Here is a 10,833-nt window from a genome sequence, read left to right as displayed (position 1 = left end):
GTTGGTTTCTCAGAGTGTGGTCCTTAGACCACCTGTGGTATATTTCTATTTCTCTTTTTTTCTTTTCTTTCTTTTTTTTTTTTTTTTTTTTTTTTTAGAGACAGAGTCCTACTCTGTCGTCCAAGCTGGAGTGCAGTGGTGCAATCATAGCTCACTGCAGCCCCAAACTCCTGACCTCAAGTGATCCTCCCACCTTAGCCTCTCAAAGTGCTGGGATTACAGGCATGAGCCACAAAGCCTGGCTGGATATTTCTTTAAAATGCAAATTCAAGCCAGGTGTGGTGGCTCATGCCTGTAATCCCAGCATTTTGGAAGGCCAAGGTTGGGTGGATTTAGTACAGGAGTTCGAGGCCAGCCTGACTAACATGGTGAAACCCCATCTCTACAAAAAATAACAAAAATTAGCCAGATGTGGTGGCACATGCCTGTGGTCCCAGCTACTCAGGAGGCTGAGGTGGGAGGATGGCTTGAGCCTGGGAGGCAGGAGGGAGAGGTTGCAGTGATCCATAATGGTGCCACTCCAGCCTGGGAGGCAGAGCCAGGCAGTCTCAAAAAAAAAAAACAACTTTGGCCCATCTTGGAGGCTCACGCCTGGCCTGTAATCCCAGCACTTTGGGAGGCTGAGGTGGGAAGATCACTTGAGCCCAGGAGTTCAAGACCAGCCTGGGTCACATGGCAGGACCCCGTCTCTACAAAAAAAAAAAAATACGAAAATTAGCCAAGTGTGGTGGTGTGTGCCTTAGTCCCAGCTACTGGGGAGGCTGCAGTGAAAGGATTGAATGAGCCTGGGAAGTCAAGGCTGCAGTGAGCCATGATCATGCTACTGTACTCCGGCCTGGAAGACAAAACAAGATGTCTCAAAAAATAAAATAAATGCAACTTCTTGGACCCTGCAGCCAACCTTCAGAGTTAGAAGCTCTAGGGATGGGCTCAGAAACCTGCAACTTGAATGCCGGGGAATTCTTCCAGTAATGTTGAGAAACACTGTTCCCTCTTTTTATGGGCTCCTATCATATACTAGGCACTGTTCTGGGCATCTATCCCCTGCCATCTGTGGTTTTTAAACTACTGTACCGTATGCCAGAATCTGTGCTGCGGGTTCTTTGCAGATGTTACTCATTCTATCTGCATGATAGCTTAGCCAAGTGGCCCAAGAGGCCCCCGTGTCCAGGAGAGCAGAAATTTACCAGACATGTACTGAGCCTCAACTCCTGTGCTAGGCCCAGGGGATTCACTGGGTACTGGGCAGCTGGCTTCCTCTACAATAACATAGGAAAGTGCTCGTTGGGGGTGGGAGTAGAAGACACCTAGGACCTGATTTAGGGTTTGGTGAAGGGGCTGGGTATCCCATGTAGAAGGCTGGTAGGGATTGGAGAGGAAAGGGTTAGTACAGAGGAGATTGGTTCTTAGCTGAGGGAATGGCATAGGGAGGCCAGAGAGGCCCCTGGGCTCTGCACCTCTTTCTCCTTCCTGTCAGCTCTTCTTCCGGCATGGTGGGTCCTCTGAGCACTCTCCAGCCCCAGAGCACGGAGCCCTTGGTCGGCCTGGGTCCCACATCCCTGACTGGCTCCTGGGCTCCTTGGTTCTAACCATTTACAGTGACATCAGAAATTGGAACAGATCTAGGCCGGACACAGTGGCTCACACCTGTAATCCCAGAACTTTGGGGGCCCAAGGGGGTGGATCATTTGAGGTCAGGAGTTAAAGACTAGCCTGGCCAACATGGTGAAACCCCATCTGTACAAAAAATATAAAAATCAGCCAGGTGTGGTGGTGCACGCCTGTAGTCCCAGCTACGCAGGAAGCTGAGGTGGGAGAATTGCTTGAACCCAGGAGGTGGAGGTTGCAGTAAGCCAAGATCATGCCATGGTACTCTAGCCCAGCGACAGAGCGAGACTCCGTCTAAAAAAAAAAAAAAAAAAAAAAAATTGTGAACAAAGCAGGTGTGTTTCAAGCGCATCAGGCACCCCCACCATCCCTGCCAACCTGGCCTGCTCCAGTCAAGGTGGGGAAAAAAAAAGAAACAGATCTAGGTCACAGGGCCTGGAGCACCAAGCGCTCCAGGGAGGTTGGGGGAGTGGGGGTTGGGGGCTGGGAGAGCTGGTGAGAGGCGACGCAGAAGCCAGCTGGGGCGGCCTAGGAGCCCAGAGGACTTTTTAAAATTTTACTGTGGAGACAGGGTCTCTCTCTGTCACCTGGGCTGGAGTGCAGTGGCATGATCATAGCTCACTGCAGCCTCGACCTCTCAGGCTCAAGCAGTCCTCCTGCCTCAGCCTGCTGAACAGCTGGGACTACAGGCATGCACCACCATGCCCGGCTAATTTTTATTTTTTTCTGTAGAGATGGGGGTATCACTGTGTTGCACAGGTTGGTCTCAAACTCCTGGCCTCAAGTGATCCTCCTGCTTTGGCTTCTCAAAGCGCTAGAATTACAGGTGTGAGCCACTGTGTCTAGCCCATTTCCATATCTTAACATTCATTTTATGTATGTGCTGTTCTGCTAACACAAGCTACCCTGCTCTAAGTGCTATTTGCGTGCATTATCTTATCTCACAATTGTACAGTTGCACACAATACGACAGCCCTGTTACTGTTCTCATTCCCCAGAGAGGAAACAGGCCCCGAGAGGTGGCAGCCTGGCCAGTCTGGTTCCAGAGCCTGTACCTGAACACTTAATTGTACGCAGTACTTTCACACCAGCGGGCTTCTGAATGGTTGCATAGAACGCCAGGCGTGGTGGCAGGCGCCTGTAATCCCAGCTACTCGGGAGGCTGAGGCAGGAGGATCGCTTGAACCCGGGAGGCAGAGGTTGCAGTGAGCTGAGATCGCACCACTGCACTCCAGCCTAGGTGACAGAGTGAGACTCTGTCTCAAAAAAAAAAAAAAAAAAAAAAAATTCAGTTTAACCTGGTCCTGCCACTGTGAATGGTGCTGTGGTAAATCATCTCGCACTTTTTGGGGGACACGTATAGGATGAACGTTGAGGGGCTTAAAGCAGGACAGTGGCAGGGACAGACCTGTGCTTGAAGAAGCTATTGGTGCACAAAACTGAGGTGCGGTGGGTGTGGTGGCTCATGCCTGTAATCCCAGCACTTTGGGAGGCCAAGGTGGGCAGATCACGAGGTCAGGAGATAGAGACCATCCTGGCTAACACGGTGAAACCCTGTCTCTACTAAAAATTACCTGGGTGTGGTGGCACGCGCCTACTGTAGTTCCAGCTACTCGGGAGGCTGAGACAGGAAAATCGCCTGAACCCGGGAGGCAGAGGTTGCAGTGAACCAAGATTGTGCTACTGCACTCCAGCCTGGCGACAGATGAGTCTCCGTCTCAAAAGAACAAAAAACAAAAAACTGAGGTACGTTTCCAGCTGTGGGCACCCCACTACCTGGCCTGCTGCAGTCAAGGTAGGAGACTGGGTCAGGGGCTGTCCCTGTGCCTGCCCTGCAGCCCTTTCTCCTTCCTGTTGGCTCTTCCTCCAGCCTGGTGGGTCCTCTCTCTCCAGCCCCAGAGGACAGAGCCCTTGACCTGCCTGACTCCCATGTCCCTGGCTGGCTCCTAGGCTCTAACCATTTACAGTGACATCAGAAGGCTGACTGTGTAAATCCAGCTACATTGAGTTGTTTTGTTTTGAGACAAGGTCTCACTCTGTCACCCAGGTTGCAGTGCAGTAGCTCCATCTCGGCTCATCACAACATCCGCCTCCTGGGCTCAAGTGATCCTCCAGCCTCAGCCTCTTGAGTAGCTGGGACTACAGGCGGCACCACCACCCCCAGTACACTATTTTTGTATTTTTTTGTAGAGATGGGGTATCCTTATGTTGCCCAGGTTGGTCTTGAATTCCTGGGCTCAAGTGATCCTCCCACCTCAACCTCCCAAAGTGCTGCAATTACAGGCATGAACCACCATGCCTGGCCATATGTGATTTTTTTTTTTTTTTTTTTTGAGACAGAAGTTTCGCTCTTTAGCCCAGGCTGGAGTAAAGTGGTGCAATCTCGGCTCACTACAATCTCTGCCCCTGGGGTTCAAGCAATTCTCCTTCCTCAGCCTCCTGAGTAGCTGGGATTACAGGCACCCGCCACCGCACCCGGCTAATTTAGTATTTTTAGTAGAGATGGGGTTTCTCCATGTTGGCCAGGCTGGTCTCGAACTCCTGACTTCAGGTAATCCACCCACCTCGGCCTCCTAAAGTGGTGGGATTGTAGGCGTGAGCCATTGCACCCGGCCATATGTGATCTTAAAAAAGAGAGTTGGGGAGGAGAGTGTGAGCACGGGCAGTCTAAAAGAATCTGCACCCGAGCATCCTGAGGCTTGTAGGGTAGCACTGAAGACTCACAGGAGGGCTTCTAAGTCCCCTTGGCCTACAGGGACGTGGCTCGCAGTCAGTCTGGTGCCGCGTGCCATGTCCAGTGGCTGGCCTGGGCTCAGGAAGAACCTGCAGAGCCCTTGATCTGGAGGTGGGGAGTGGGGAAAGGCTGAGCTGACCTGGGCCCTGGAGTATCTATATTTGATCTAGGGAACATAGTGGAGTCATGTTATATGTGCAGTAATAGCCTTCTGGAATTCAGCTATATGCCTTCAGAATAAATGAATGATCACCACGCCACTGTGTAAGAAGTTTCATTTGTTTGTTCCACTCAATGACTGCGCCTCGGAGGGCAGGAGATCAGTACCTGTACATTTGCTGTTCCTCTAGGCAGTCTCAGTCTTCAAGGCTTTCCTTCTGTGATTAAAAATAACCCTAACTACTGTAACAAACTTCAAGATGTGTAGTGCCTCAAACATGATAGTTTATTTCTAGACTGGTTGTGGTGGCACATGCCTGTAATCCCAGCACTTTGGGAGGCTGAAACAGGAGGATTACTTGAGGTCAGGAGCTTGAGACTAGCCTGGGTAACATAGCAAGTCCCCATTGCTACAAAAGAGTTAAAGAGTTGGCCAGGCGTGGTGGCTCACACCTATAATCCCAGCATTTTGGGAGGCCAAGGTGGGGGATCACCTGAAGTCAGGAGTTCGAGACCAGCCTGGCCAACATGGTGAAACCTCATTTCTACAAAAAATACAAAAATTAACTGGGTGTGGTGGTGCACGCCTGTAGTCCCAGCTACTCGGGAGGCTGAGGCAGGAGAATCACTTGAACCAGGAGGCGGAAGTTGCAGTGAGCCGAGACCGTGCCACTGCACTCCAGCCTGGAGGCAGAGCAAGACTCTGTCTCAAAAAAAAAAAAAAAAAAAGAAAGAAAGAACATTATTTTATTTCTAACTCATATTAAATCTTAATCAGATGCTGCCGACTGGGAGACAGCTCTCCTGCAAGTGGTGATTCAGGAATTCGGGCATCTCCTGTTCTGTGATTCTGCCATTTTCAACACGTGGCTCCTGGGACTGCCCGGCTTGTTTGCATCATGTAGGCAGATGATGTGTATGGAGGTTGCGGGAGCCAAGTTTTTATGGAAAGACAGGAAATTAGCACTTATTACTTCCACTTCCATTCCATTGGCTACAACTCGGTCACACGGCAGTGTCTAAGGACAAGGGAAGCTGGGACACAGATTAGTTGTGGGCGTAAGTGGAAGAGGAAACTGATTCGGTAAACAGCATCTTACCATGCTGAATGTGTTCGCTGTTGAAAGACACAGATTTTTCTTATAAAAGGGGTCCTTCAACACATCAATTACTTTGGTATTCAACCAAAGAAAAGCCATTTGTTCTAGTGCTAGAGGAAAAACAGGCTGTGTTGAACTTCTTCAGAGATCACACTGTTCTCTATGTATGTTTTTGAGACAGGGTCTCACTCTGTTGCCCAGGCTGGAGTACAGTGATGCCGTCATAGCTCACTGCAGCCTCAAATTCCTGAGCTCAAGTGATCCTCCTACTTCAGCCTCCTGAGTAGCTGGGACTACAGGCACATGCCACCACGCCTAGCTAATTTAATCTAAAAACACTTTTTTTGGATTAGACATAGGCCTAATTTTTAAGATATAAAAAACTAGGGCCAGGCGCTGTGGCTCATGCCTGTAACCCCAGCACTTTGGGAGGCCAAGGCGGGCAGATCACCTGAGGTCAGGGGTTCAAGACCAGCCTGGCCAACATGGTGAAACCTCATCTCTACTAAAAATACAAAAATTACCTGGGTGTGGTGGCAGGCACCTGTAATACCAGCCACCTGGGAGGCTGAGGCAGGAGAATCGCTTGAACCCAGGAAGCAGAGGTTGCAGTGAGCCGGGATCGTGCCATTGCACTCCAGCCTGGGCAACAGTAGCAAAACTCTGTCTCAAAAAATACAAAAATTAGCCAGGCGTGGTGGCGCACGCCTGTAATTCTCGCTACTCAGGAGGCTGAGGTAGGAGAATTGCTCGAACCTGGGAAGCAGAGGTTGCAGTGAGCCGAGATCATGCCACTGCACTCCAGCCTGGGCGACAAAGCGAGACTCTGTCTAAAAAGAAAAAAAAATTCAATGTATATTTCAGGCTTCTTTCAGTAAACAGGTTGCTTGGGGCAACCCTAAGCCCCAGGGATGAAATTCAAAATATTTAACCACCAAGCCAGAGCAAGACCCTGTCTCAAAAAAAAAAAAAAAAAAAATTTGAGGTTAAACCTAATAATTAAAATTTTAAAAATGTAAAGTTAAAAAAAATTAATTTTTTTTTTTTTTTTTTTTTTTTGAGACAGAAGCTCACTGTATTTCCAGCAAGTCCTATCTTCCCCACTCTATGGCCTGTGCTGGGCCCCTCTTCGTGCATATAATTTTTTTTTTTTTTTAAGATGGAGTTTTGCCCTCTCCCAGGCTGGAGTGCAGTAGCACGATCTCGGCAGACTGCAGCCTCCACCTCCGGGGTTCAAACGATTCTCCTGCCTCAGCCTCCTGAGTAGCTGGAATTACAGATGTGTGCCACCACGCCTAGTTTTTTTTTTTTGTTTGTATTTTTAGTAAAGACGGGGTTTCACCATGTTGGCCAGGCTGGTCTTGAACTCCCAACCTCAGGTGATCCACCCACCTCGGCCTCCCAAAGTGCTGGGATAACAGGCGTGAGCCACTGCACCTGGCCCCTTGCATACAATTTAGAGGAGTTTCCCCTATGACCTATGAGATCTTACAATCCTGTGAGGCACACAAAGTAGTCAGGATAGGCTAGGTTATGCTGTGGTAACAAAACCCCCCAAATCTCAGTTGCTTAATACAGCAAACATTTCTCACTCCTGCCACATGTCTGTTGCAGGTCAGCTGTGGCTGCACCTCATGCCATTTTCTCCCTGGGACCCAGGCGGTTGGAGCAGCCTCCACTTGGAACATTGCTGGTCACCCATTTATATGGAAAAGGGAAGAACAGGCATGTGATGTCATTTCCCCTTGTATTTCATTGGCAAGAGCCAAAGCCTGATCACCAATTGAGGTCCACGTGGAGACATCAAGGCATGGATTGGAAATGAGTCCAGAGCTCTTGGGTGAGGTCGGAGCTGGAGTAATGGATGCTGAGGTCAGTGGTATAGAGACCATCTGAGGTCATGCGATTGGACAAGAATGTCGGCATGAGAAGCGGGCCTTAGGGAACCTACTGAGAGAAGTGAGAAAGAAAACTAGAACAGGTGATGTCAGGAAAGCCCAGCATGGGAGGAATGGCCAACTGTGCCAAGTGACCGATCAACTACTGGATTTAGCAACGGGACATTACTGGTGATGCCGAATAAAGCAGTTTCCATAAAGTAAGGGGCAGAGACAGAAGCAAACTGGGGTGTTTTTTTGTTTGTTTTGAGTCGGAGTTTTGCTTTTGTTGCCCAGGCTGGAGTACAATGGCGCAATCTCGCTCACTACAACCTCTGCCTCCCAGGTTCAAGCGATTCTCCTCCGTCAGCCTGCCGAGTAGCTGGGATTACAGGCACCCACCACCACACCTGGCTCACTTTTGTATTTTTAGTAGAGACAGGGTTTCACCATGTCGGCCAGGCTGGTCTTGAACTCCCGACCTCAGGTGATCTACCCACCTCGGCCTCCCAAAGTGCTGGGATTACAGGCGTGAACCACCACGTTTGGCCCTATCTGGAGTGGTTTGAAGAGATAATGAGAGATGAGGAATGGAAAGTGAGACCACAGAGAACTCTGGAAAAATTTGGCTGTGATGGAAAAAGGAGAGGTGGAAGTTAGAGGGGCTCATAGGGTTAAGGGAGTTGTTTTATATGGACAGAGTAGACATGTCTATATCCTGATGATGATGATGCAGGAGAGAAGAAGAAATTGATAGCATATCAGCTGGGTACAGTGGCTCACACCTGTTATCCCAGCCCTTTGGGGGGCCAAGGCAGGCAGATCATGAGGTCAGGGGTTCATGATCAGTCTGGACAAGATGGCAAAACCCCATGTCTACTAAAAATACAAAAATTAGCAGGGCATGGTGGTGCATGACTGTAGTCCCAGCAACTCGGGAGGCTGAGGCAGGAGAATCACTTGAATCCAGGAGGCAGAGGTTGCAGTGAGCTGAGATCACGCCACTGCACTCCAACCTGGGTGACAGAGCGAGACTCAGTCTCAAGAAAAAAAAAAAAAAAAAGAAAAAAAAATTGACAGCACAGGAGAGGACGGCAATCAGTGAAGGAATGCAGCCCTCTCTCCTAGAGCCCAAGGGGAGGAGCCCAGGGTGGGAAGAGGAGGGAGGACAGAGTCTAGATGCCAGCAGTTTGTTAGGTTTGTTGCTGGGAAGGGCCTTCCTACCCAATTTGCTTCTATTTTCTCAAAGAGGTGAGAGAAAGTGGGCAGGGGTGTAGGAGGCTGAGAGGAGAGGTGGTGTGAATGGTTGTTTCAAAACGGATCGCACACAAGACAGAGCAGCACAGTCAGAGAAGCTGCACCTCCCTCAAAATTTGTTCCCATGAGTTTAAAATAAGATCTGTCAGCTCCGTGGGGTGTTCCTCCTCCAGCAACGGTCAGGGGCAGGGCAGAGAGGGAGGGAGGTGGTTTAAGGGGGGATCGGGCTTTTTCCACTAAATATTACACGAAGGTGAAAATGAGGGCGTTAGGGAGGTTTTAAGGGTTTTTTTTGTTTGTTTTGTTTTTTTTATAGAGACAGGGTCTCCCTCTGTCACCCAGGCTGGACTGCAGTGGTATGATCATAGCTCACTGCTGCTTCCAACTTCTGGGCTCAGGCAATCCTCTCACCTTAGCCCCCCGAGTAGCTGGGAACACGGATGCATGCCATAACATCTGGCTTTTGCTTTTTTTTTTTTTTTTTTTTTTTGGTAGAGATGGGGGTCTTGCTATGTTGCCCAGGCTGGTCTCGAACTCCTAGTCTCAAGTGATCCTTGTGCCTTGGCCTCCCAAGGTGCTGGGGTTACAGGCCTAAGCTCTTGCACTCGGCCCCTGGGATCTTTTTACTTCCTCGGCAGAGACGGGGCAGGCCTGGCACCTACAACTGTTCCTGGCCCCAAAGGGCTGGTGCACCCAGGCCGACTGCACCTGGATCCTTCTCTCAAATGAGGACCCCTTACTGGTTGTGGGGAAGGTGGGATAAGGGCACTCCTCCTTCAGTGCTCCCAAACAGCCCAGACTGGAAGCTCAAGGAGATGCCCAATTCCTACTGCCCTAGGCAGGGTCCTCCTCCCCAACCTGACACCCCCACCTGGGAAGGGACAAGCGCACAGCACCGGGTGCAAGCCTGACACGTCTGCTGGTGCTGTGGGTGCTCCAGCAGGTGGTGCTGGAGGGCGCCTCCCGGATGGGAAGCTGGGCTGCATCTGCAACAGCTGAGAGCTACCAGGCAGCTGGGCTCCTGGAGAACCAGTGGTGAGATGTTGCCATTGTGGGCCCCATGCCCCCACCCATGGCATCATCACCCCTATCTGGGCTCTAGGAAGCCCAGTGCACAAGGCTTTGGGGCCATATTCCTACTGGGTGACTTCTAGCTCATCCTTCCCCTGCCTCGGGGTCCTCTCCCCTTTATGGAGGAGAACAGTCTCCTGTAACTATCTAAAGATGTTGACCGGGCGCAGTGGCTCACACCTGTAATCCCAGCACTTTGGGAGGCCGAGGCAGGTAGATCACCTGAGGTTGGGAGTTCGAGACCAGCCTGGCCAACATGGTGAAACCCCATCTCTACTAAAAAATACAAAAATTAGCTGGGCGTGGTGGCACGTGCCTGTAATCCCAGCTACTCAGGAGGCTGAGGCAGGAGAATCACTTGAACCTGGGAGGTGGAGGTTACAGTGAGCAGAGATCACGCCACTGCACTCCAGCCTGGGTGACAGAGCAAGACTCCAGCTCGAAAAAAAAAAAAGATGCCAGGGGCACCTCCCCTCCCCACCATTAAGCTCCCTGGTAACCCCAACCAATGTCAGACAAGAGAAAAGTGTTGAAATTGTAAATGCCCAGAAACTTCCATTGTATTAATCAGGAGTTAGCGCAGTACAGGCACCACGTGGTTGTCTCCAGGAGCTTGAGGGGCCTGAGCAGACTGGGGGGATATCCCCTCCCCGGGGCTGGGCCCACTGGCCACCCTTCTGCCCAGGGGCTGACCCTCGGGCCCCATCCCCAGCAGCCCAAAGGCTGTGTTGAAGAGGTTGATGGGAGTGGAGCCATCGGTGATGAGGGTTGATTTCAGGCCCAGGGACTGGAGCAGTTTTACCTGGAGGGTGAGAACAGGAGGAAGTTGAGATGGGCGTCAAACCCTGGCCACTTCAGAGTGACCCTCCTTAAGTCAGCTGGTTTGAAGGGTCACCTCCCCTGCATCTGACCACCCTGCTTGACTGCCTTGGAAATGCCTGTCAGACTGGCGTCCCATCCATTTCCTGTCTCCTCCGGAGCTCTGGCTCACTGCTGGGTCTAGTACAGTGCCTGACGTTGATGCAGC

General features: G+C 50.7%; 1 protein-coding gene across 3 annotated transcripts in view; it reads right to left on the bottom strand.

Moving 5' to 3' along the window:
• Window positions 1-10,335: 10,335 nt before the first annotated feature.
• Window positions 10,336-10,833, bottom strand: part of MVP (major vault protein) — a 28,396-nt gene continuing 27,898 nt past the window's right edge. For all 3 annotated transcript variants that reach the window (XM_063597409.1, XM_063597408.1, XM_003809367.5), the window contains exon 15: window positions 10,336-10,608. In XM_063597409.1, coding sequence (XP_063453479.1) covers window positions 10,381-10,608 — 228 coding nt within the window. In that variant the 3' untranslated portion in view covers window positions 10,336-10,380. The remainder of the gene's footprint in view (window positions 10,609-10,833) is intronic.

This window comes from Pan paniscus, chromosome 18 (assembly GCF_029289425.2).
Source record: "Pan paniscus chromosome 18, NHGRI_mPanPan1-v2.0_pri, whole genome shotgun sequence".
NCBI classification, from domain to species: Eukaryota; Metazoa; Chordata; class Mammalia; order Primates; family Hominidae; genus Pan; species Pan paniscus.
This window is presented reverse-complemented; position numbering and strand designations above follow the sequence as displayed.